We start from the raw sequence: 27,013 nt of genomic DNA, 5'->3' as shown, positions 1-27,013 counted from the left end.
GCCTGTCCCAGATCCCCGGCCGCTGCGTGAAACGCGAGAGCGCTGCCAAGAGGGGACTCCCTGAGGGAGGGACCTCGGACCCCGACGGACGCCCGGGACGCCCGGGCTCGCGGGCGCTCCGGCGGGGCTCGGCCGGCGGCTCCACAGCCCGCAGCAGCCGCGCGGCTCGGAGCAATGGAGGATCAGGCAGCGGCAGAAGCTTCCGTTTCCTCCTTTTTAAATGGCTCCAAAATATTTCTTGTCGGTGGTGTGTGGAGTAGAGATTTATTGGTAAAATACTTGACAGAAAGCAGGCACTCAGCTGAGTAAATGGTGACAAAATTGGTGAGAAGATTTTTGAATAGGAGTGAACGAGAAAAGCCACGCTTAGAAAAGTCACCTGGAAACTGATTTAGAGGGATGGTAGGAAAGAGTGGCAGCAGGAAAGTGGTTTGGATGCTCTTTCAATGGTCTAGAAGAGGTCATGGGGCGGGGGTAGAGGGACGGCTACCAAGACAGGGAGCCTGGCCGCCGCTGTACCAGCGGGATCGAGCCTTCGGGTAGAGGACCGGAGAAGCGTGAGCAACCCGGGGCTCGGAGGTTGGAGCCCAGGCACCTGAGAGAGGACGTTCCCCACCACCGCTGCCTAAAGCCACTCCAGGCATCGCTTTCCAGGGCCCCAGCGGATAGGTTAGACTCAGAATAAGAGAAGGGGTCTGCGGAGGGGAACGGCCTGAGGCCCGCTGCCGGGTTCCCTCCCCAGACACCCGCGGAAAGCCCGAAAGGAGGCGGAACACGGCCCAGCGGCTCGCCACGGCGGGCCCACCCCTTGCTTAGCCGCCTCGAGCCCTCGCCTCACCGCACTGCTGCACTGCTGCACTGCTGCACTGCTGCACTGCTGCCCTGCTGCCCTGCTTGCTGCCCGCCCTTCGCATCACTGACCCGCCCTCTCTCCGCCCCCTCGCCTCGCCGCCCCGCCCTCTCTCTCCGCCCCTTCACCTCGCCGTCCCGCCCCCTTGCCTCACCGCCCGGCTGAATTGCCGCCCCGCCCTCTAGCCCCGCCTCTCGCCTCGCCATCTCGCCGCCCTGCCGCCGTGCCGCCCTGCCGCCCTGCCGCCCTGCCGCCCTGCCGCCCTGCCGCCCTGCCGCCCTGCCGCCCTGCCGCCGGTGGTCGCTGCCCGTGGTACTCCGTCGCCCCCGCCACCCCACGTCCTCCCGTGCGTCGGGAGCGTCTCGGCTACAACATGTTGGGCATGATCAAGAACTCGCTGTTCGGAAGCGTAGAGACGTGGCCTTGGCAGGTCCTAAGCAAAGGGGACAAGGTAGGCCCGCAGGGCTGCCGAGGACCTGAAGGATTGCTGCCTCCCACCCCCACCCTCGTCGGGGCTGCAGCGGGTGCTGAGGGGCAGGTGGGGCAGGAATGTGCTATCGAAGGTGCGTTCTGGTGTCTGTCGCGAGTGCGGCTCTCCACCGCCCAGCATTTGGACTGGGAAGGAAAGGAGTGAGAGGTCCCCCTGCAGCCGGTGGTGAGAGGACGGGGGTAAACAGGAGAGACTGATCCAAGGAGAGAATCCCAACTTGGGGAGTTGGGCACTGCCTGTTGAATGCATTCTTTCGTTTAAAATATTCGAAACATTCCGAACAGTTTGATTTGTTGAGAGACACTCGGTTGCAGAAATGAGTGTCGAAAGAAACTCCCAGGTACTAGAGAACTGCGGATAGTAGCCCCCTTTATCCGCGATTTCAGTTACCTGTGGTCAGCTGCTGTCCATAACTAGTAAATGGAAAATTCCAGAAATACAGAAGTCCTAAGTTTTAAGTTTCCGGCCATTCTGCGTAGCAGGATGAAATCTTGATTCCTGGGACCGGAATGCCCCTTTGTCCAAGGTCAGCCTCCTATCTCTAGTACCCGCCCTTAGTCACTTAGTAGCTAGCTTGGTGATCGGATCGACCGTGGCGGTATTCAAGTAACCCTTATTTTACTTAGTAATGGCCCCAAAGTGCAAGCTTAGCAATGCTGGCATATTGTTATAATTGCTGTATTTTATTATTGTTGTTCATCTCTTACTGTGCCTAATTGATAAAGTTAAACTATATCATAGGTATGTATGTATAGGAAAAAACAGTAGATACAGGGTTCAGTTTTGTCCACCGTTTCAGGTATCCACTGGGGGGCTTGGAAGGTATCTACTATAGATAAGGGGGACTACTGTGTAAAAGAACAAGATCTGTGCAGAATAGATATAAATGCGCTACGCAGGGAGCACAGGGGCAGTCAATTCTGCCAGGGGGCTATGATGGGGACTTCAGTGGAGCGTCTTGAGCTGGGCCTCAGGGATGTGCAGGAGTGCACACAACAGAGAAGAGCATGCACAAAGGCCCAGAGCTATACCACCGCTTTTGGCCAGTTAGATCCGCTGGAGTTGGGTACCTAGAATACAGAATGAGTGAGAAGAGCATAATTGCTGTCTTCCCCCAAATTTATATCAGTGCTAACATGGGCTAACTGGACTGCACTCCTGAAAACAAGGAGAGTGCTGCTAGATTATAATCTCCTGGTGGACAGGTAGTTTAAACAGTGCAGCTGTATACAGAGCTCCCAATACGATGCCTCATTTGTGAAAGGACTGTATTGCCTGGGGGCCAAGTTCTGATACCTAGTACAATGATCTTCATATCACGAAAGCCCTCAATTAGACTCTAATCTGAACTCTTTGACAACCAAAGACCTTTCACCTGTTCTTATCTCCGTTTCCCCAGCTCTATGTAGAATGAACAGTTTAGCCCTGATCAGAGGTCCCACATTTGAATACCTGCAGCAGCCAGGCAGGTAATGGAAATGGATGAAGCTGGCTGTTTTAGACTATAAGGCATAGTGGGGACTGAGGCAAATCAGAGAGTGAACTCAGGTCCCCATCTCTCAACTGCAGTTCCAGCCACTTGTTGCTATGCAGTGATATATGAAACAGTGTTGCCAAATTCTTAAGGAAAACCATATATCCAGATTCTTAGCGAAATCACCCAATTTAAAATTAATTCGACAAAAACTGTTTTTTGAGTGCTATGTGCGAGGCACTCTTCTAGGCAATGGGATAAAAGATTAAAACCAGCAAAATTCTCTGCCCTCATGGAACTTATGTTTTATCGGCTAATGAACAAATAAAATGTATCATGGATCAGATAGTGATCAGTGCTGTGAAGAAAAGCAAGCAGGGAAGGGGAGTGAGGAATAGGGAGTATTAGGAGTGAGGCTGTGATTTTGAGTAGGGAAACTGACATAGTTGTGCATAGGCTGGACACAAATGCAATAAGGATGCCAGTTATTAATATCAGTCCTGCTGTGAGCATCCAAAGGACCCACCCAAGCCAACACAGAGAGCTGTCTATCCGCCTCCCTGGGCAATGAAAAAGGCACCTGATATGGTCTGCAGCATCACTGGCCTCCCCATCAAGTAGTTGCCCTACTCAGAACCACAGCCTTTCTGCTAACAGCCCTGATGAAGGCTCCTGTGATTCTAACGCTTTAAGAATCCATGTGTTCTTGCTTTTGTCATGGAATGGGGCTTGCTTTGTCTTTTTGGGTTAATGATGATGGCCCACACAGGCGGAGAGGGGTCTGGGCTGGTTCGTGGCCTGTGCCCTCAGATTTCTTCCTCACCCATTCCCTGCTCTGCTGTCTTCCTGTGGAGTGGAAGCTGACCCATTCGGCCTGTTTCCCAAGCCAGATGTCAGCCGGCGCCCAGCTACGTCTGCTCAGTGGGAGTCTCTACTGGGAGATAAAAAGGGAGAAACCAGAGTCTTTCTCCTCCTTCTCCACCCCATCAGATCCATACTACTAGGAGCTTCTCTGTGGCTTTGGCTTCCACTACACAGGCCACCATGATTCTAGCTTCTACCCAGTAACCTAGGTATCTGAACTTAGGTAACAGGTAATTCTCCCTCTGTGTCTCCTGGGGTGCTTACTAACCTCTAGGTTGCCTCTCTGTCCCCTGCTGGTATCTCAGCCCCTCTGTTATCTGCGCAACCAATCCCTTGCATCGAAGTGCTTCTGCTCTAAATACTCCAGTAGTTTCTGTTTCCTGTTTGACTCTTATTGATACAGTGTCACTTGCCATTAATTTGGGGCCTCTGGGATAAGGAGAACTCCCTAATAAGCATCTTCTCTCAGTGTTTGATGGGAATATGGGGCCATATGGGATATTGGTACCAGGCTAAAGCAAATCATCTAACCCAAATGAACCTCAGTTTCTACAGCTATAAAATGAGTATAAAAATATCTTTTCCATCTGTTTCCAGAGTTACTGTAAGTATTAAATTCTTTAAAACCATGAAAACATTTTGTAAAGTAGTATACATACCCTACAAATATAGTAATAGCATTATATCAGTGCTCATCTCAGCTTCATTCTTTCTAGCTGTGTGGTCACAGGCCAACTTAGCCCCTCTGAAGCTGATTGTGGAAGAAAATAATAGTTCATATATTAATAGATTGTTTTGAAGTTCAAATGAGATAACCAATTATAAAACTGTTCAATGTTAGTACTTGGTTGGAGATGGTAATGGTTAGCTTCCCCCTAGTTTTACAGTAAAGTTTGGGTAAATTACGTAACATCCCGTGAGCCCTTGAATTCCTCAACTCTAAGATGAGAATAACAATGCCAATGTGAAATTAATTAATTATGCATAGATACTTGTAAACCTTTTTTTTTTTAATATACAAACATAAGGGTATTATTTTTGAAGAGAACCTCTCCCTGAAATTATATTTTATCCTGGAAACAGCCTGGGTCGGAAACTATTGTCCACTCTCCTGGGCAAATGATGGCATACCATATTCCCCACATAGCATGGGCTTCAGGCTCACCAGATGTTGGGGACTGATTCCAAGTACTTAGCAGGGAGGCCAGTGCTGCCACAGACCTTATCAGGTGCCTTCTTAATTGCTCAGGGAGGGAGGAGGGTAGACAGCTCTCTGTGTTGGATTGGGTGGGCCTTTGGATGCTCACGGCAGGACTGATATTAGTAACTGACATCCTTAATCAGATTTGTGTCCGGCCTGTGCACACAGGTTAGGACCTGATAGCCTGGCTTTGAGTCCTGGCTCCACTATTCACCCGCTGCAGTTTGGGCATGTTACTTAACCTCTTGTTCCCCAGTTTCATCTGAAAATGAAGATTAAAGCCCTAACTTCTTCACAGGGTTATTGGAGAAATTGAATGAATGAATCCACGTAAAGCATTTAAAATAACACCAGACAAATAGAAAGTACTCTGTTAGGTTAATTGTTATGATCAGTATTTTCTTGTAATGAGAAAGCAGGCTTCCAACATTAGCACGTATACCCACTACATGAAGTGGCAAGAAAAAAACTGACCTTTCAAAGGACTTGCAAATCCCATAGCCAGAGGCGTTCTTGTTAGAACTTTGTCTGGGACTTGAACTTGACCAAGGTTCCCACTGAATGTTGAAAATTGGTTTTTGTAGCCACAGGCCAAAATCTCCATCTAGGAACTGATTGGGAGCATAGACTAATGGAGATGGGGTGAAGGAGGGCTACTATTGTGTTCCATGTCACAAGCAAATGCACTAAAGATGTTAAATTTTAAGAATCAAGACTGTATTAACGTAGCTGCCTTATTCTCTACAGCAGTAGAGAATTCTGGTTAAATACATTTAAATAGAGCTCCCTGGAGAAGTAGAATAGTTTTACAATTCCATCTCTCAAGCCTGAATTTTCACAGTGGTCCCGTGGTTCAAATGAGTGGTTATGGATACAGATGCTATGAAAACAAGTGATCCCTGCACTAGAACTGGTTTGATACATTGTGGCCCAGCTTTTCTCCAGGAGATCCTATTAGACGAGGTCCTCATCTCTCTGCCCATCTATTATGGCTCTTGTATTCCTTGTCATTAGAGTAAAACTAGGTTTTACTCTGCATCTCTTTCTCACAAATATTTGTAGAGTGCCTACAATACGCAAGGCATGGTACGTCTACGTACAGAGAGATACAGCGGTGAACAAGAGAAGCAGTCCTTACCCTGTGGGGCTTGTGGGTGGAGGTGGGAGTTTAACACATCATTTAATTGTAATTACAATAAGTATTGTGTTATGAAAGTACAGGGTGGGTAAGAATATCACAGGGAACCTATTTTAAGTCAGGATCCTCTCTGAGGAAGTAACTTTTAGGTTGGAGCCTGTTAGATGAATAGGGAGACACCAGGCAAAGGCAGGAGGAGAATGCTCCAGGGAGAGGGAGCAGCAGACACAGAGGCCCTGGCGTGGAAATGACCATGGCATCAAAGGAAACAGCAGAAAGCTGCAGAGCAGGTGCTGTGAGTGTGGCTGGCAAAGTAGGTAGAAGCTCAGTGGTGCCTGCATCATCAAGGGCAGGTTAAGAACTTGGTGAATGAATGCCTTTAGGCAGCGGATTAATTAACACAGTTAGATTGGTGTAGAGTGCCCTATATATGCTCTCTGGACAATCCCAACCTCATTCACAGCTCTAGTCTCCCCTTATGCTGATGACTCCCAAATTTACACCTCTATGCCAGTCCCCTGCTGAGCTCCAGACCTGTGTGCCCAACTACCCAATGGACAGTTTGCTCATCTGTATCAGGAGGAGATGAACTGATGGACACATGAGACCCCTTCCAGCTCTAGAGTTATCTGACTTTAGGGGTTCCTAGAAAGGAGGGATCACTCAGGAGGAGGAGGTGGTGAAGTTGAGCCAAGCCTTGAAGGATGATAGGTGTATCATGGGGGACTTGGCTCTCCGAGTCAAGCTGGAGTCCCTTCTTGGCAGCCTTTCTTTCCTTGCTGTGGACTTTGTGCCTGGAGAACAGGCCAAGAGCACAGCTTGCTCGTGCCATTTTATAGATCTCTTTTCTGCTGCAGAGACCCTCCATTCAAGACCCAGACATACTTGCAAAATCCTATGTTTAGGTCACAAATGTCAGTTGAACTAATTTAGAGTAGATGACCTGGCTTGCTATCAAATCACCATCACTGGACTAATGGTTACAAAATCCAACTCCCACAACAGCCTCTGAGTTCTTCTGAGATCTGGCCCCTGCCAGAACACCTTTTTTGTGTCCTGCTTGACAGTCTTTGCTCCAGCCACAACTATTTGTAATATTTGTACTCACAGTGAGCCCAGTAGGCTGAAGTTACAGTGAGCCAAGATTGTACCACTGCACTCCAGCTTGAGCAACCATGAGACCCTGTAAGAAAGAGAAAGAAAGAGAGAGAGAGAGAGGAAGGAAGGAAGGAAGGAAGAAAGGAAGGGAGGGAGGGAGGGAGGGAGGAAGAAATGAAAGAGAAAAAGAAAGAGAGAGGAAAGAAAGGAGGATAAAGGAAAGAAAGAGAGGTTTAAATGCTCACTTCACCCCCCATAGCTTTAGAGAACCTTGCAATGAGTATTAGACTGGAGTAGACTAGAGTTTGGGAACTGGAATTTTTGTTTCAGTTTCACCATTCAGTAGTTACGTCACTTTGAGCAACTTAGTCTCTCTGGTTCTTCATTTTCTCCTTGATAAAATTAGTTAGATTAGGTAAACTTTAAAAACCATTTTAGGTTCTGAACTTCTGTGATTCACAGGATAGTGTTTCTGGAATTTAAAACATTACAAGTGCCAAGGGTAGGTGCGCTCTCAAATGAAAGGGGAGTTCTGGAATTCTCTGCAGCAACAGAAAGAGCAAAACACCCTAAGTTTACTTAACAGTTTGCTACTGAAGGCTCTTTGGAAGTGTCAGATTCACCAGATGGAGGGCTTCACAGCAGCCTCAGAATGATTCAGCACGGTGCCCCACAGTCAAGGCTGACTTGCTGCCTCATGATTCCTGGTCTGGCGCAATTTCCTCTACCCCACATGAAGGGGGATTTAAGTACAAACTTGGCACTCAGGGTTAAAATTACAATATTAAGTCTGGGCACAGTGGCTCATACCTGTAATCCCAGCACTTTGGGAGGCCGAGGTGGGCAGAACACCTGAGGTCAGGAGTTCAAGACCAGTCTGTCCAATGTGGCAAAACCCCATCTCTACTAAAAACACAAAAATTAGCTGGCAGTGGTGGCGTTCGCCTGTAGTCTCAGCTACTTGTGAGGCTGAGGCAGAAGAATCACTTGAACCTGGGAGGTGAAGGTTGCTGTTAGCAGAGATCACACCACTGCACTCCAGCCCGGGTGACAGAGCAAGACTCTGTCTCAAAAATAAAATAAATATTAAATATGCTCATTGAGACTACACTTGCCACTCACAGCCGTACAGTCCTGCCTTCCTCCAGAGACACCTTCTGTCCCCCTGGGAGTCACACCCTCTTCCCTAGTTGTGAATCTTCAGTCTAGGATATTATATGAAAACCTATTTGACCAGTCTAGGGCAGCCAGGTTCCCTACCATGTGTCTGTTTTTCATAATCATTGTTAGGAGAGACAGCACCTTAATCAAATAAATATCTGTTGCACTTCTCACATGTAAAGCTCTGTGGTATAGTTTCTGCCCATAAAGGCTTTATTGCAGATTGTTAAAACTATAATAATGTTTCATTACCAGATGGTAAAATTAACATAGACCAACTTTCCTTCTTCTAATGGGATAGAATAAAATTCACTCCAGTAGAGTAGAAGAGAAGAAAACAGGATAGGGGAAGGAACAAAAAAAAAAAAACCAGGATGCATCTCATCCATAAGGGTAAAGCATTACTTTGTGAAACTTTAACTATGTGTATATTCATGATAAGACAGGCTGTAAAAAATGCTTTCCTTCTTGTCGATTGTGATTTTTTTTCAAAGTGTGAAGAACACTGCCTTACAGTATGTCCAGGAATACAAAATTAAATTATGTGAGCAATCACGTGGCAAGGAGCAGGAGATGTACTGAAGGAGAGCTGTGGGGGTCCATAATGAGTAAACACCAGGCAAAGGACAGTCCAAGGACAGGGCCTCAATGCAGAAAGTGGTGATGGGGAGATGAAAGAAGGATTTATGTGAAAAGAGACAGTGGAGCTGAGCATTAAGCAGATTGGGAGGCTGTGATTTAGTGAGACAAGAGTTAGGGAGAGGATATGCTGTGTCTGGGAGCACGGTGCGAACAGAACTACAGTCAGCCCTTCCTGTCTGTGGGTTCTGGATCCACGATTCAACCAACCACAGATGGAAAATATTCAAAAAATAATAATAGCAATACAGCAATAAAAAATACATAAATCAACAGCAGAGGCCAGGCGTGGTGTAACTGCCCAGTGGGTTCACCTTGCCTGCTGCCTAGATAGAACCAATTTATCAAGACAGGGGAATTGTAATGGAGAAAGAGTAATTCACGCAGAGCTGGCTCTGCGGGAGACCGGAGTTTTGTTATTACTCAAATCAGTCTCCCTGAGCATTCAGGGATGAGAGTTTTTAAAGATAATTTGGCAGGTAGTGGCTTGGGGAGTGGGGAGTGCTGATTGGTCAGGTTGGAGATGGAATCATGGGGGATGCCAAGTTAGGTTTTTCTTGCTGTCTTCTGTTCCTCGGTGCAATGGCAGAACTGGTTGGGCCAGATTACTGGTCTGAGTGGTGTCAGCTGATCCATCGAGTACAGGGTCTGGAAAATATCTCAAGCACTGATCTTAGGTTTTACAATAGTGATGTTATCCCCAGGAGCAATTTGAGGAGGTTCAGACTCTTGGAGCCAGAGGCTGCATGACCTCTAAATTGTAATTTCTAATCTTGTAGCTAATTTGTTAGCCCTGCAAAGTCAGACTGGACCCCAGGCAAGAAGGGGGTCTTATTGGGAATGGGCTGTTACCAATTTTCTTTCAGAGTCAAGCCACAAACTGAATTCCTTCCTACAATTAGTTCGGCCTAAGCCCAGGAATCCCACAAGGACAGCTTAAGGGTTAGAAACAAGATAGAATCAGTGAAGTCTGATTTCTTTCACTGTCATAATTTCCTCAGTTATAATTTTTGCAAAGGCAGTTTCAATTGTGGCTCATGCCTATAATGCCAACACTGGGAAGCCAAGACAGGAGGATTGCTTGAGCCCAGGAGTTTGACACCAGCCTGGACAACATAGGGAGACTCTACCAAAAAAAAAAAAAATTTTTTTTTTTAATTAGCAGGGCATGGTGGTATGCACCTGCGGTCCCACTTACTCAGGAAGCCTAAGTAGGAGGATCGCTTGAGCTCAGGAGGTCGAAGCTAGTGAGCCATGATCATACCACTGCACACCAGCCTGGGTGACAGAGTGAAACACTGTCTCAAAAATAAATAAATAAATAAAATATATGTGTGTGTGTTTGTGTGTGTGTGTGTGTGTGTGTGTGTGTACACAGAATAGCAACTATTTGCTTGGCTTTTACATTGTGTTAAGTATTATAAGTAATGTAGAGATGATTTAAAGTATGTAAGAGGATGTGTGTGGGTTATATGCAAAATACTACACCATTTTATATCAGGGACTTGAGCATCCATGGATTTTGGTATCCATAGAGGTCCTGGATCCAATCCCCCAAGGAGGCCAAGGGACAAATGAACTCTGATTCCTTGAACTGCAGTCCTCCTACTAGAATGAGCCTAATTTTGGGAGCTTCACAGTTTTGTTGGATTGTCATCGTTGTATTTTTTGTTTCCTCCCTTCTAAGTTTATCTGTATTTTTTTTCTGAATCTCCTATTTGTTTAACTTTATCTTCCAACCTGTTTACTGAATTTTTCTTCTCTGTTATCAGATTTTTAATTTCTGAGAGCTCTTTTGCTCTCTGAATGTTCCATTTTTGTAGCATTCTGGTTTTCAGGATGCAATATCTTCTCTTATCTCCCCAAGAATATAATGTATAAGATTTTCCTGCTTTGGATGTTGTCTCTACAAGAATCCCAGAATCTATTTCTCATGGCCCTTCGTACTCAGGCCTGTCCCTTCTGCTCTATGGCCATACCCACCAAGGAAAGTTTTTTAGCCCTCTGTTACTGTTTCTAGAGACATCACAAGTTGCTACTTTGTACCTCTTAAACACTGTACCTTCTCTCTCTCTAGGAAGAAGTCTCCTATGAAGAAAGGGCCTGTGAAGGCGGCAAATTTGCCACAGTAGAAGTGACAGATAAGCCTGTAGATGAGGCTCTACGGGAAGCAATGCCCAAGGTCGCAAAGTATGCGGGGGGCACCAATGACAAGGGTGAGTACCCCTGCAGGACGTGGCTCTGGTCTCGGGGACCAGCTTTGCAAGGTCTCACTTCATCAGTGGTAAACGCAAGTGAAGGGCTACAAGGCACCTGTAGTGACCTGTTTCAGTGACCTGTGAACCTCCTGCACTGTGTGAACAAGCAGTTTATTGCAGGAATGTGGGGAAACCACTCTGGTATCAGCCCAGTCTGTCCCTCACTTGAAGGCATCCCTGCTTAATATCTCCAAGTTCCTGCTTCACTCCCAGGTGTGGGACCATATGCTCTATTTTTTTTTTAACCCTGCAGTGCTTATTATGTCTTTGGATTGGTTGACTAGGTGGCGTGTGCCCACAGTAAGCTGAGCTACAGCACAAAGCAAGGCCAGCATCAGGCTGGAGATCCCCAGAGTCAGCCCCTGGTAGCTCAGATTCTGCTGGGTCCTGAGGCTCAGTGAGCAGTAAGGTTCCAGACCCTGTCTGGCAAATGAAGGGTCTGAGAATTCTTAGGCCATCCTGCTGTTAAAAACTTGGCAGTTCATGCTGGCCACCTCTCTACTTTTAAAATGATAAGCCTGAAGTCTCATGAAAGGTGTACCTGTTAGATGTAAACCATATTTAAAAATGAGTTTGACTCGTGAGAAGCCCTCTAATTTGGGTAGCATTTTGGAATCACTGCAAAACAAAAATGGGTCAGAAAGCAAGGGGAAAAAAAAGAGATGTGTTTAATTTTTAGGATATTTCTCAAGCTGATAATTTAGAGAGCTAAAAACATGTATTAGCCTTAATAACATTTACTAGGAGCTGCCCTGTCTATTGAGTAACCATTCTTTTATTCCTTTACTTACTTAAAACACTTGCTTTAAAAAAAAAAAATTTACCAGGACTAAAGTAGTCAGGCTTTGGAAGATACGTTAACCTGTAGGAGGTCAGGAAGAAATCTTTTCCTTCTTAACACTGTCTTAACATTTTTTTAAATGAAAATGTGTATAAGAATTATAAAACTCACTAAAGAAAACCTTGAAAATAACAAAACAGTATTCCCTAATTCCCCCATTCAATACAATCAGTGTTGTCTTTTGAATATATTTTTTAGGGCTTTTTAATGTAATCTTAGTGTTCCTATAATTACATATCCTGCTTCTGTTAGTTATTATTTCATAATTATTTTCCACTAGTACCAGAGTCTTCTTAAGCATAATTCCTAGCTACATTATATTGTATCATGTGTCTGTAATTTACACATATTCCTGTTTTGAACAGAATTTATAATTCTGCCGTAATGAATATCTTACTACCTATAGCCTTTTCCATATTTTAGATTGATGTTTTAAATAGGCAGTAATTAAATACTGGCTAGGCATGGTGGCTCACACCTGTAATCCCAGCACTTTGGGAGGCCAAGATGGGCAAATCACTTGAGGTAGGAGTTTAAGACGAGCCTGGCCAACATGGCAAAACCCCATCTCTACTAAAACTACAAAAATAAGCTGGGTGTGGTGGCGCACGCCTGTAATCCCATCTACTCAGAAGGCTGAACCCAGGAACCCAGGAGGCAGAGTTTGCAGTAAGCCGAGATCATGCCACTGCACTCCAGCCTGGGCAACAGAGCAAGACTGTCAGAAGAAAGAAAGAGAGAGAGAGAGAGAGAGAGAGAGAGAGAGAGAGAGAGAGAGACTGATAATCTACAGTCTTGATATATATTGCCAAATCATTTTTTAGAGTTGTACCACTATACTCCTACCAACAGCATATACAAATAACAGGTGTTCATGTATTTCTGTATTTTTAACACTTGAAATGTTCATTGTTAATTTCAAGAACAAAAACATACCACTTTGAAAGACGAATGGAACTAATGTGTCTTCCACAGCCCTGAGCAAGCTCTGTCTCTGATCTCTGCCTCACTCTGTGCTTTTGTGTTTTCAGGAATTGGGATGGGGATGACAGTCCCTATTTCCTTTGCTGTGTTCCCCAATGAAGATGGCTCTCTGCAGAAGAAACTAAAAGTCTGGTTCCGGATTCCAAACCAATTTCAAAGCGACCCACCAGCTCCCAGTGACAAAAGCGTTAAGATTGAGGAACGGGAAGGCATCACTGTCTATTCCACGTAAGGAGACAATCCTTCAGGCATCCATGGGTGGCGCTTGATTCCCGTACCACTCCTTGCATCACTTCTGGCAAGCATTCGCGTCAAATTTTTATGGTTGCTGAATTAAGTAGGAAATGCTGAATCCTAATAGTTTCTCATTTTAATTTCTTCAGGCTGCAGCACACACACATTTGCATTTTATCAGAATAAATGCCTTGGCCAGTTGCCAAATTGATGGGACGAGCTTAAGCTTTGCTTAAGCTTACAATGAATGTCTACATTAGCCATAGCAGGGTTCTAGGAGACTCAGCAAATATCTTAAGTCAAGCCATGGTCTGGATTCGTGGACACATGGGAAGCATAAAGGGCTGAGGAATACCTGATTTCTACCCCACACTCCCTTTGAATGCCAGAGAGCAGGGAGCATTTGCTAGAGCTGGGCTTCCATCCTCCTTGTTGTTCCTGGACGGTAGTCCTTTGAGCAGAGCACACATCTATTCTCTTGTCATCCTGGTCCTGTTTCCAGGACTTCATGTGGGGTCATTTTCCCTTGACTGTAGAGAATAGCAGGTGCAAATGGTTACTAGTTTCTATCTCTTGTGCTCCAAACTGCCCTCAGAAACCAAGTCTTCTAGATCATTGATGACTCCTCACATTTGTTAAAATCCTCCCATGTGACAGGCACCAAACCAGGCTCAAGGGAAGACCAGGATCTTCACCAGAAGTAACCATAGGTGGTTTGGCTCTGCTCAGGAGCAACCTCATGAAAAATTCACATACATATAATATTGCACTGGACTGAGTATTGGTCCACTTCAGGGACCTTCAAACTTGGCTGCCCTGCTGCAACCCTGAACCTGATGGTGGGACCATTTTCCCCGGAGCTGTGTGAATGTTCTGAGAATGTGAGTTTCACTGCTGTGTGTAGTCCTAGGCCAGGTGACTGCAGGGCCCCCCAGAGGACAGTGAATGTAATGCAGCTGGGAGCTGGCACCGGAGCCTCAGCTCCTGTGCTTGTCTTGCAGTCCTCATTCAGACTTCCCAGCTTCCCTTCAGAGGGTGTGGAGAAAGCAAAGTAACTTAACAATATCTTTTCCTAGGGTGGAGATGCACCTTGGGTGCAGCATTTAAGGAAGCACTCACTCTCACAGCTGTCCAAGTGCAGGATGGGGACCAAGAGTGAGCGCCTCCTTAAATCTTGTGCCCTGGGTTAGATGTCTGCTTGTCTTTTCCATTCTATTTCCTGTGTTTGGGAAGCAGCAGGTATAATAAAATGAACTTGTATTTTATTTGAATTCCAGCTCTACTGCTTACTAGCAGGATGATGCTTGGGAAGTTAGCCACTTTAAGACTTAGCTTTTGCATTTGTTAAGTGCTGATAATATAACCACCTATATATGATGTGTGTGTGTGTGCATGTAATGTAACCTTATAGGATTATTGTTAAATATCTTTCAATATTTACTAAGATACTATTTGTGTGTTACCTAATGTTTATGACCTGAAGCAGGTTTTGGCAATTACCCCTTCTGTCTGTTCATTCTTATTTCATAAGGAATGAGATAGACATGATTGAATCAGTTCACATTAAGACTTCAAGCAGATGGGGCTAGTTTCTGATCATTTGTTTTACCAGACCCTGAGTAATGAGTGGATATAATTTTTTTTCTTTTGTCTTTAACTTTTTAGTATGGGAATTTTCAAACTTATAGAAAGGTAGAAGCATATAAGATCATGAAATCATATGTGCCCATCCCCTACCTACAGCAACAATCAGCTCAAGGCCAATTCTGTGTCATGTGTATCTTCACAGCATTCACCCAGCCCTACCCTGGATTATTTTTAGGCAAATTCCAGACATTATATTATTTCATTCATAAATATTTCAGGTAATTACTGAAGATTTTTTTAAAATATAATCACGATACCTTATTTTTTCTGAAATTTCAATGGTAATTCATTAATTTGTAATATAAAATATTCAATGCTCAGATTTCCCCCATTACTTTTTTTTTTTTCTTTTTCGATGGAGTCTCTCTCTGTTGCCCAGGCTGGAGTGCAGTGGTGCGATCTCGGCTCACTGCAACCTCTGCTGCCCGTGTTCAAGCAGTTCTCCTGCCTCAGCCTCCCAAGTAGCTAGGATTACAGGAACCTGCCACTGTGCCTAATATTTGTAGTTTTTTAGTAGAGACAGGGTTTCACCATCTTGGCCAGGCTGGTCTTGAACACCTGACTTTGTGATCCACCTGCCTCAGCATCCCAAAGTGCTAGGATTACAGGCATGAGCCACCACGCCTGGCCATCATTTTTTTTAATATTTTGTTAGAATCTGGATCCAAGTAAGGTTTTGTAGTACTTTCTTTTTTTTTTTTTTTTTTGTTGAGACAAGGCCTTGCTCTGTTGCCCAGGCTGCAGTGCAGTGGTGTGATCATAGCTCACTGCAGCCTCAAACTTCTGGGCTCAGGTAATCCTCCCACCTCAGCCTCTCAAGTAGCTGGTACTACAGTTGCACACAACCACATCTGGCTGATGGTACATTTTTAAGCTTTTATTAATCTGTGAATTTCTTTACCAACACAACTTTACATTCTTCCTTTCCATCTGTGGATCATTTGTCTTATTATTATCTGTACTGGATTTTGCTGATTATATTTCTGTGACATTTTACCACATCCCTCTGAGCCCCGTATTGCCTGTAAATTAGTAGTTGAAACTAAAGACTTGATCAGATTCAAGTTTTTGAAGTTTTGGTGAGGATATTTCCTAGGTGGTGGTGTTTACTTCCTTCAGGGGCCCACAGCGTCTGATTGTCCCTGATTGAGTGATGTTGGTGACCATAGTTCATCATTGCCTAGATGTCTTGTTCCATTAGAGGCCATAAAATGATAATGTTCTCTGTTTCTCCTTCTTCTTTTCTTACCTGCAGTATTTCGGTAAAGAGAAACTTCCCCTCGTTTACTACTTGGCTTCCTTTATTTCATATAGAAAAAGCCAGATACATGCTTGCTTGATACCTTCTCTTTATTTACCAGTTTTCAGAATGATAATTTCATTCTGTAACATCCTCAAGGTGAAGTGGTCTGCATCTTCGTTTTTTGAGTGTAATCATAAACATATGAATTTAAACATATTTGATACGTTTCAGTTTGTTACAGATATTATTCTTATTGATGCTCTAATTGCCCCACTGTTGGCCAGCGGGAGCCTCTTCAAGTTGGTTTGTTGGTCCTTTTGACACAGCTCCAGTAGTCGTTGATGGCTCCCTGGCTTTCAGGGATAATGAGATGTTTTGAGCACATCTTAGCATTTCTTGCCCTAGAGCTAGAATTAGCCATTTCTCTAAGGAACGCTGGTTTCTTATGGTGGGAAGGGGTATAAGGGTACTATCAAAGGCAGGTCGGTGACCATTTCCTTTTAATTCTCTGAAATCTAAACAGCTGAAAGTGCCACATGTGGTGTCTAGCCTGGCTCCATGGAATTTTTAACATGGAGTTCTCACACAGCATATGATCATTCCTCAACTCGCCACTTGATGTCACGGCATAGTCAAATGAGCATTCAAAATTACCCTGCAGTGATTTGTGTTATTTCTGATTCTGTTGAAAGCAATGTTAATGAGATGGTAGAAGGCAAATGTACTACTTCAAATGCAAAAGTACTCTATCAAATAATGCAGTGAGTGCATTCAATGACAAAATTAATTCTAAAATGAAAGCCTGGCGTCCTTCATTCAGTCTTCCTTCTTTATGACCTTGTGAAGAGATGTTTACAAAGGGATTACACATTTATTAGCATCGTTAATTACTGGTGCTTTTAGATGAATAGAATGCTGTGAAAAAAATAGCACTATCAGAATATGTTTAGTATTCACAAGAGGCAATAGAATTATCCTCACACTTAGACCAGCAGCAACATTCCAGACTACTGTCCTTTCTCTGTGCACTTAGGTTAGAGTTTGCCCTTTTCAGCTCATTTCAGCACCAGGTTCTCAATAGGGACCAACAGCAGGAGAAGTTTGATGGTCTTAATGAAACTTTCACGGTTTAAATGAAATGTCTAGATATAAAGGAAAAAGTTGGAAACCAGGAGTTTATTTTCATGGTAACCTATGCTCCAACCCAGTTCATCATTCAGTGGCCATAGGACTTTTGGTATATTGCCAGCCTCACTGTACCTCAGTTTCCTCATCTGTAAGATGGGCATGAGTACCTAGCTTTTATGGTGTTGTGAGGATAAAATATGATAATACCTGTAAATACCTACTCAATCCTAGACATGAGGTAGACACTCAGTAAATGTTAGCCTATTCTCCTCCTCCTAACTTCACCTCCCTTTGAGAATTTGATCAAGTTTTATTAGAATTAACAATAAAAAAGTCAAAGTTACTGCAGATACACTTAGGTTAGAAACTCAACTCCAATAATTATGAATTTTGTAACTTGCAGCAAGTTGTTTAATCTTTCTGAGCCTCAGTTTTCTCATCTATAAAATAAGATTTCTAAGGCATGATTGCGAAAGCCGGTTTCATTGTGCATTTGAAAGAACTTTGTCAGCTGTCAGCACCTAGGTTGCTGATGTCATTTTTCCCTCTAAATGACCAGGCCCCAATGGAGGCCATTGGCAGCTTGGGAAGTTCCGCCTAGAGAAAGAGAAGTTTGGAAGAAAGAGCTCAACTGCTAAACTCTTAGGGGGTTCCCACATTACCACTTAGGAGATTTACAGACCAGTGTTTGCCCATGTTCCTAGATAATTCAACCCTGTTTGTAACCACAGGAAGTTGGGACCAAGGGTTTTCAGTCTTAGCACCCTGCTTTGCCCCCTCACTTTAATTAAAAGGGGCCTTGCCCAGCCGTTCTATTGAAAATAGCACCCTGTCCTTTTCTGTCCTCTTATCCAGCTTTATTTTGCTTTGCTTCACTTATAATCAATTGCATTATATATCTCTATCTGCTCATTTATTTATTGCCCTCTCCCCACTAGAATGCAAGCTTCCCAAGGGCAGGGCCTTTGGCTAGAATATAACAAGTGTTCAATAAGAAGCTGTTGAATTGGCCGTCACAGTGGCTGACATCTGTAATTCTAGTACTTTGGGAGGCCAAGGCAGGTGGACCACCTGAGCTTAGGAGTTTGAGACCAGCCTGGGCAACATAATGAGACCCCTTCTCTAAACAAAAAACAAAAACAAGTTGGTGAATGGATACATGAACAAAAGAGCTTCATCCTTGCCTCTCCTGTGCTCCTCTCTCTCTGCTCTCTCCCATAAAGATCTTGGTCCCCATCATAGCTTCAGCTGTCACCAGTGTGTTGGTAACTTTCCAGCCTAACCTCTGTCTGTCTCCCCTGAATGTCTTGTCATCCCATCAGACTCAGCATGGAGCCTGAGACAATGTGATTTACCCACTCGTTCATTCCTTCATTCAAAAGATAGTGGATTCCTTGTTCACTTACTCTGTACCAGGAACTATTTTAGGTGTCTAACAGTAAAATGGACATCATGAGGTAATGTCCTTGCCCCTGGAAGAATTCAAGTGCCATCTGGATAGACGGGTGACACTTATGCCATGTGACATTTGCACTAGGTGGGAAGTTTGGTTTGATTTGACAAACATTTATTAAATATCTCTAATATTTAAGCCACGTCACATCCAAAAGCCTTGCTAATGATAAGATTCTGTGTCTCAGCCTAATTAATCACCATTTTCTCTCCCGATAGCTGTCAGTTATCCCGTAAGTCTTTTATAAACTCCCACCAGGCAGGGGCTTCAGGCTGTTTCTCTATAGATGATGCCCGGGTCAACACGTCTCGTGCTGCCTTCTCTCCTAGGCACCAGCCTTATATTTCCAGCTCCCAGGAGGCATCACCACCTCAAGTATCTCCCAAATCAGCATGTCCAAAACACAACGCAGATTTCCACGCAAAATCAGATCCCTTTCTGTGTTGTCTGTCTTATTGATGGTCCCCTCCCTCCTCCTACCCACCCTGTTCCAATGTCATTCTGACTCCTTCACTTCTGCATCTAATTATTGGCTCATCCTGGTCAGCTCCCAGCTGTCCCTTCCTTCCCTTCCATCTACACAGGTCTTCATCATCTCTTGCGCAAATGATTGCCATGGCATTGGCTTCCAGCTCTCCCATTTCTGACCCTTCTAAAGTGTCCTTTTATCACCACCTGCCTAAGGCACAGGACTGATCACATCGCCTGTCTTTGCTCAGAAACTGAGCCTCCCCAGAGGCTGCTCAGCTCTGGTTGGGGGCCTCAGGCCCATCTAACCAGATGTTGGTGTTTGAACAAAAGCCCAGTTAGTAATGAGATGCTTCATTTCCACTAGGAGAGGGTGGATCAACTTTGGGTGCCAAATGTTTGACCAGGCAGTAAAGCCTAGTAAAAATGCCCTGTGATGGCACTGACCACCCTCCACACATAGCACCACTCCCATGTCAACCTGATCTCAGAGCATCCCACCCACCACCACCCAACATGCCTCCCACCCTGGACACAACATCCACTTCCAGACCTTTGCTCATATGTCCCCAGCTCCTCTCAACCCTCCACAGCCTCTGTTTGTTGGAAGCTCTGTGAGGACAGAAGGTTGTCATACTGTTCACTGCCAGCATCAAGAAGAGATACTGTATTTCCAAACGAGGTCACATACACAAAAAAACTAGAGATGCTCAATAAATGCTTAATATCACCTCTTTCTTAATACCTTCCCTTCATGTTCTAAGTCAGAACCCATCATTCGCTATTCCTCACCCCCAGAACATTCTGGATGTACCTTCCACCTTCATTCCAGCATTTCCTTCCAGCCAGCATAATCTTTGCATGTGTTTCTCTCCTGACCACACTTAGAGCTCTCGAGGGTAGAAAGACATCTTTATCATCCTTACAGCTCTTATGGTGTCTGGCTTGCATTTTGTGCTCAGTGATGTTCAACTCAATAAGCACAGGTCCAGCCGGGTTGAATGAAACGCTTATTGTGTGAAGCCTCTCTTCCTGTTGCAGTGAGGCTGTCAGTTCCTGGTCTGATACTTCTTTTGCCTAGCACAGGGCTGCATGCATAGCAGACCGTACACCAGTGTGTGCTGATCCATTGATGTTAAAGTTTCAAAGTTGAATGGTCAAGCTCAGAGTCATTCTTCCTCCCTGCATGCCTGCACCAGACACTCCCTAAAAAATAATACATTATGATTTTTTGCTTCCTTGGACGAAAGCCCCGCTTCCCTCCACTAGCCTTCACTATTGCTTGTGTCATCTTTCCCCTTTCTAACTCTTCCAGACCTTTTGAGTCAGCTCCTTTTGTGTTTCTGGAAGCAGGGGTGTGTGTATGTTTGAGATTCCTCAGTTCCCATGGTAACCAAATTCTTTATTCAGAATACTGAGCTCTGACATTGGGTGAGATAAAACACTGCCCTGGAGGAGAGCTTCTTTCAAGATGAGGCATTTATAGATAAAGACATATTCACAGGCTTACAAAGATAATGTATAGACTTCACGTTTCTTTCTTTTAGGGGCCCAAAGCACTTTATGAGCATTTCTTAACTCACCTTCAAGTGCGCGCATGAATTTGGAGAGCAGTGGGCCCACTGTTATTGTGCTCCATGTCCAGATTGGAAGCTGAGGCACGAACCAATGAGGCAAAGTGTCTGTGAACACAAGCAGAGTCAGCCAGAGCTAGGCTCCCTTCGTACACCAGGGGGTTCCCGGTAGGGTTCGGTTTCTGGTTTGTTTGTGCAGTTCTGTGATGGGAGTCAGTGTGGTTGGTTAAATTAGCAGAGAGGAGAACTCATGTATCTGTTCCCATAGCCCACCCAGTTTGTTTGTTTTCCAGTAAAAGGATTCTATGATGAAGCAATAGGGAAAATTTTATCTGCCTTACCAGCATTTCAGTCTGCCTGGGAATAAATATAAAGAATTGGGGGTTTTCCTGGAGTGAATTTTAGGAATCCCTGAATGATGACATTCTCCATCTCACTCTCTGCTGGGTTTCCTTCTGCTTCTCAGCCCCTTCTCACTGTCCTTTGCCCTGTCCTCTTTCTTCACCCACCACTTAGATATTAGGATTCTAAGGAGCAAGCTTCTGGCCTGCTGTTTGCACAACATCTCTACCACATGTCACTTCTTACCATGATTATAGCCAGTACCTACCCACTGGGCACTCCCAAGTTTCTGTCACTAGATCCTTCTCCTTCCCAAATTGGTATCTCTGACTCCAGTTCTGTCCCAAGTCTAAGGAGATTTTTACATGGTCAGACACACATTTAGATAATAATTGTTTCATGAATGTATTTCACAGAGGGCCCTTAATATTCATATGCCCCCCAAACTAAATCATGAACACCCCTACAGCTGCCCCTCCTGCCTAATGTTACTCTTCAGGCTTTAATCCCTATTCTGGTTAGCGGCATCTTCTTCTACCCAGAGGCTTAACTGGAAGCCCTGGAGAATCCTCTCTTCCTTCCTCTCTCTTACCTCCCTCCACATACGGGTACCTCTCAAATCTGCCTTTCTCCCACCTTCATCATCTCACACTTGGCTGTTCCTGGGCTCCGGTGGCCCCACATCTCTCAACCCCTTGCCATTTCCCCTGTCCCTCCACTGCCAGCAGAGGGATCCTTCCAAAGCACAGTTGGATCGTGCCAGTCCTCTACTTTAAAACCCTTTCCAGGCCAGGCATGGTGGCTCACACCTGTAATCCCAGCACTTTAGGAGGCTGAGGCGGGTGGATCACCTGAGGTCAGGAGTTTGAGACCAGCCTGGCCAATATGGCAAAACCCCATCTGTACTAAAAATACAAAAATTAGCTGGGCGTGTGCCTGTAGTCCCAGCTACTCAGGAAGCTAAGGCAGGAGAATCACTTGAACCTGGGAGGCAGAGGTTGCAATGAGCCGAGATTGCGCCACTGCACTCCAGCCTGGGTAATAGAGCGAGACTCTGTCTCAAAAAAAAAAAAAAAAAAAAAAAAAAAAAAACCCTTTCGTAGGTCTACCTGTGCATCTAGGATGAGGTTCAAACTCTTTAGCATGGCATTCAAGGCCTTCGCATCTGGCTGCAGTGGATCCACTTCTCCTGTTTCAGTTCCCACCACTGTCCCCTCAGATGTTTATTATGTGAATGAGTGAGTGAAACTTATGTAACCACTTCACTCACTAGGTCCTAAGTGCTGTCATCTTTAGCTCTATCAGGCTGAAGACATCACTTTCATTGTTTAGCCCAGAATTTTTCATTTAACCAAGGGGTCCAACATATTCAGGCACTGTGTTAGGTGCTCAGTGTACATCAGTGGCCAAAAAATAACAAAAATCCTGCCATTGTGCAGCCTATATTCTAGCAGAGGACACAAACCATAAACAATAAACTTAATGAGTAAATTATATAGAATGTTAAAAGGTGATAAGTGCTGTTAAAAAAGAAAGAAAGAAAAAGTAAAACATAGGAAGAAGATTGGGATGGGGTTAGAGAATGGGGTTACAAGGTAACAAAGCATTTTAAGAATAGGCCTAATTGAGAGAGTGAGAATTGTTCATTGAGCCAGTTCATAATATTACTATGTTTTTTTTAGTTGTATTTTGTGTTTTTGTTTTGGAGACAGGGTCTCACTATGTTGTCCAGGCTGGAATGCAGTGGCTATTCACAGATGTGATCATAGCACAGTGCAGCCTCAACTCCTGGCCTTGATCAGTGCTCCTGCCTCAGCCTCCCAAGTAGCTGGGACCACAGGCATGCACCACAACACTCACCTACATGGTATTTCTTTAGATTACCATCATGTCCCTCACCCTGGAGTCAGGGAATTAAAAGGCTCTTCTGAGCAAATTGCCAAGTAACAATAATAGCTACTGTTTGTTGTCAGCTAACTGCGTGACAGGCTCTGCGCTGAGCAGTTTGCATAGTCTTTTCTCCTTTAATCTTTACAGTAGCCTTTGAAGATTGATGTTATCACTATCCCCATTTTACCACTGAAAAACCTGAAGATTTGAGAAATTTTAGAATTAGCTTAAGACCTAGAAAGGGCAGCACTAGGATTTGAGCACACACTAGCCATTTTGCCTCTAACTGATGAAGGAAGACATTTGAGGACCACTCCTTTGGAGCTTTCCAAAATCAGTATTTAAAGAGCCAACATTGTCCCTTTTCCTAGAGAACAGTTCAGTGTCACAGCACAAGTAGGGGGTGCAGAGAGCACTCAACACCTGCTTCCACCTCCAGCACTTGATTCATTTCAGACAAATGGTTCTCCATCTAAAGACATGGTTCATAAAAAACTCCAGTGTCTTACAGGCTCTTATTGCCTGAAAAAAGTCTTTCCTGGATGTTCGTTGTCTGTCTACTAACCCAGTTTCCTCTCATTGGAACCTCAGTGAAGCTAGAGCCCAACTTTCTTCTTCTCCCTTATAATCTCTTCAATATATTTGAAGAATCAAGCCTCTGCTATTCAAAATTGGTCTCAGTTTCATCCATGTTCTGTAGCTGTTGTCTAGACATTGGAACAACCAATCCATTACAGAAAACATCCTGGGTGTTCACATCAGTGACGCTGCAATCAACATGCTGAATGCTTGTCCAGCATGACTAACCACTTGTAAAAGAGCAAAGCATGATTCAGAGGACTCCACCAAAAATAATGCATTATTTGGCCTAATCTTGGCCTGGTGCAAATTCAGACTTTTGAGTCATACAGCTCATTAGAAATCGGGATGTACTTGACTCTAATAAAAATTTTAGTGCAACCCAGATTTAGAGTGGTATATTTAGGGTAGGCTACAAGACGAATTTTGGAACAGAAGCAGATGACGTAAGGGAGAGAATAATAATCTTGAAAAGAAAGGCTTTATTGCTTCTCTGTCCCCAATTTCTGCCATCAAAAGAAATACCAGATTTAGGAACAGTCTCTTTCCTTACTAGAAAAAGAAGGCTTTCATGATTTGAGCAGAAGAAAGGATTTATGAGAAGTGATTTCTTTATTTGGGGCATGTTTAAAGCTTGCGTGGGGCCCTCCCAAGTCTTCCTTGGGTCTTTGCCTTTGTTAGCTCTGAGTTTTTTACTTTTTTAGTTTTTGTTTGTTTTTTGTTTTTTGTTTTTTTTTTTGACACAGGGTCTTGTGTTGCCCAGGCTAGCCTAGCTCTGTTTTTAAATGAAGCTGCTACAAGTCACTGCTGTGATGAACTCAGTCACTAGAGCTGCTCTGCTGTGGAAGGGGCATTAGCCACCATACTCACTGCAGCTCTGCCCAAAGTCCCCTGTAGACTTCCTCCTTCCAGAGGTGGTGACAGAGCAGCAGAAAAGAGGTACAGCCGGGCAGTAGAGGGAGCCAGAGAAAAGGGTGAAGGCTTGGCCTTTGGGAAAGCAAACCTGCTGTCCCCTTGGGTATTTCAGGAAAGAAAGGGAGGCTCACGTTTATACTCAGCTACTGTTTCAGGCCCCACATTAGAGTTTTTCACGTCCATTACTGCTTTTAACACTCAAAACTCTAGAGGAAAAAGAAAATATATCTCCTTTTTCAGATGAGGAAACTGAGGCTCAGAGAGGTAAAATCAACCCATCTAGGAAGTGGTGACTCAGTCCCCAGTCTTACCACTCTAGCATACTTGTCATAATAAACATGGTGAGTGACTTCTTTTTTCTAAAGATCCCTCCTCTCTCAGAGGTCATGTCCTTTCATAACCAGCCCTTGCTCTTGAACCCCCAGGCAGTTTGGTGGTTATGCCAAGGAAGCAGACTACGTAGCACAAGCCACTCGTCTGCGTGCTGCCCTGGAGGGCACAGCCACCTACCGGGGGGACATCTACTTCTGCACGGGTTATGACCCTCCCATGAAGCCCTACGGACGGCGCAATGAGATCTGGCTGTTGAAGACATGAGTGACCCACTGAACCAAGAATTTCCTGGAAGTGTGCCTCTGTGTCTCCTTCCTTGGGGGTCAGGGGGGGACAGTGCTTCCCAAGTTCCAGCTGCAAGTCCAACTTAACCAACTTTCCTTCAAAGTCAGTTACTGCTAATTTTCTGAAAAAAGCATGTTCCATATACTAAGTCTCTTTTCTCACGGTAGGAAATAATACAGCCAAGATATGCAGCATCCTTTTCATTGATTTAGAAAATTCTGCGGTAGACCAGAAAAATCCTGGAAGCTTTTCTCCAGCCATCTGGGTCACTAAAAACTGATTTTCTAAAATTATTGGATTTGTATTTTGTTATTAAGGGGGAAAATGTGATTTGTGCCTGATCTTTCATCTGTGATTCTTATAAGAGCTTTGTCTTCAGAAAAACTAAAAATAAAAGGCATTGACTTAAACAGCTGAGACAAATCATAAGTGTAATTATTTCCAAGGTTCTACAGTCCTGAAGGTAATATAGGTATGAGTACTATTGATGGTGTTTACCATTGCAGGAACCCTATATTTAGAGCTCCCAAGTCCTTCTGAATATAAACGCAAAGATCCCAGGACACACACCATCCCTAAACTAGACATTTCCCATGACTGTTATGTAGCACTCTGTGATTATAAGTTGAGGATTTTGTTTGCAGCTGTGGTCTGCGAAGGGTTCCAGGAGTCACAAGACCAGACTGAGAAGAAAAATCATTGCACTATGGTGCACAGACTACCCTGGAGACAGGAGATTTGCCAGGAGGATTGGTTCAGGGGGATGAGATGAGAAGCAGCTGGGGTCCAGTTTCATTAACTGAAGAGGATAGGAATGAAAGAAAAGGTGCAGTTTGGCCTGCAGAGAAGGACACAGATGCAAGGCTGTGAGCAGGAAGCCGGATGGCAGCTGAGCTAGAGCAGAGCCCGTGAGTGAGCAGGGGAGGATGAAGCTCTCAGTGGGCCCCAGGGCATGTAGGAGGTACTCCGATCCTCATAGTGCATCAGGGCCCCACGCTCTCAGCAGCCCTCCCTACGACAGCTGGACAGGTTTTCAGGGAGAAACCCACCTTAGCACCCACCCACACCCCATTTGCTGTTTCTATAGGAAACAGAAAAATGAGCTTTAATCCTCACCATGAAGAGTTCTTACTGGACATAAAGTGGGGTTTCCTAAGGAGAGGAACAAGAGCTATATGTCATCATCTTTCCTGGAGTCCTTTCAGCAGTCTTCTGAGGGATGGGCCATGACCATTTCTGAAGATCCAGGGTGAAAACCATCAGCCACCCAGCCTTGACTATCAGACACCATGCCAAGCACTTTGCATGCATTGCCCCACTTATTCCATGGGCAACTCTGTGAGAAAGATACTGATGTTCCCACACACAGGTGAGGAAGCTGAGGATTCCACAGGCTCCCACACTTGAGAAGCCTTGGAGCCAAGACAAAATTGCAGCCACAGAGGCCTTATTACATGTCAAGGAGTTTAAGTTTTGTTTTAATAAAATTGAAAAGTGCATGGGCAGCTTTGAGCAGGAACGTGATACTGTCATGTTTTAGAAAGAAAGTTCTGTCTACAGTGTGGAACATAGACTGAAAAAAGGATATGACTGGAGACAGAGAGACCAGTCACAAGACTAAGAGAAAGATGATGGAGGTCAAAACTAGATCATGGCAGTGGGGATGGAGAGAAGTAGACAGTTTGGAGCAAGAGAAGAGGTTAACAGGACTTGGTGGCTGACTGGCGAATGAGATAAGGAAAAGGTTTGAAGAGGATCGGAGCATTGCTCCAAACTATGCCACTGTGGCAAATTGGTTATTTTGAGCTGAAGGCAATGGAGAAATGGCAGATACAGGAAGTGCTGTCTGCCCTCCCCTTTTCTACCTAAAAGCAGTATGTAAATTTCCCCTGAGAAAGGTGCTCTCATTCTACTAGGAAGAGGA

The 27,013-nt window shown here is 44.6% G+C and overlaps 1 protein-coding gene and 1 long non-coding RNA gene across 2 annotated transcripts; one reads left to right on the top strand and one right to left on the bottom strand.

The window, feature by feature from the left end:
* The first annotated feature begins 181 nt into the window (after nucleotides 1-181).
* HEBP1 (heme binding protein 1) lies at nucleotides 182-25,499 on the top strand. Its single transcript, XM_004052760.4, has 4 exons — nucleotides 182-1,301; nucleotides 10,993-11,131; nucleotides 13,046-13,226; nucleotides 24,897-25,499. Exons 1-4 carry the CDS (start codon nucleotides 1,224-1,226, stop codon nucleotides 25,066-25,068), a joined length of 570 nt encoding a protein of 189 aa, XP_004052808.1. The 5' UTR covers nucleotides 182-1,223; the 3' UTR covers nucleotides 25,069-25,499.
* On the bottom strand, nucleotides 19,816-20,551 carry LOC109029243 (uncharacterized). The gene is made up of 2 exons (XR_008670527.1): nucleotides 20,489-20,551; nucleotides 19,816-20,377 (listed from the first exon to the last, which is right to left on the bottom strand). It is a non-coding gene; the product is annotated as an uncharacterized lncRNA (long non-coding RNA).
* Nucleotides 25,500-27,013: the final 1,514 nt, after the last annotated feature.

This window comes from Gorilla gorilla, chromosome 10, assembly GCF_029281585.2.
Source record: "Gorilla gorilla gorilla isolate KB3781 chromosome 10, NHGRI_mGorGor1-v2.1_pri, whole genome shotgun sequence".
Lineage (NCBI taxonomy): Eukaryota > Metazoa > Chordata > Mammalia > Primates > Hominidae > Gorilla > Gorilla gorilla.
The sequence above is the reverse complement of the archived record's forward strand: the minus strand, read 5'-3'. Positions and strand labels throughout refer to the sequence as shown.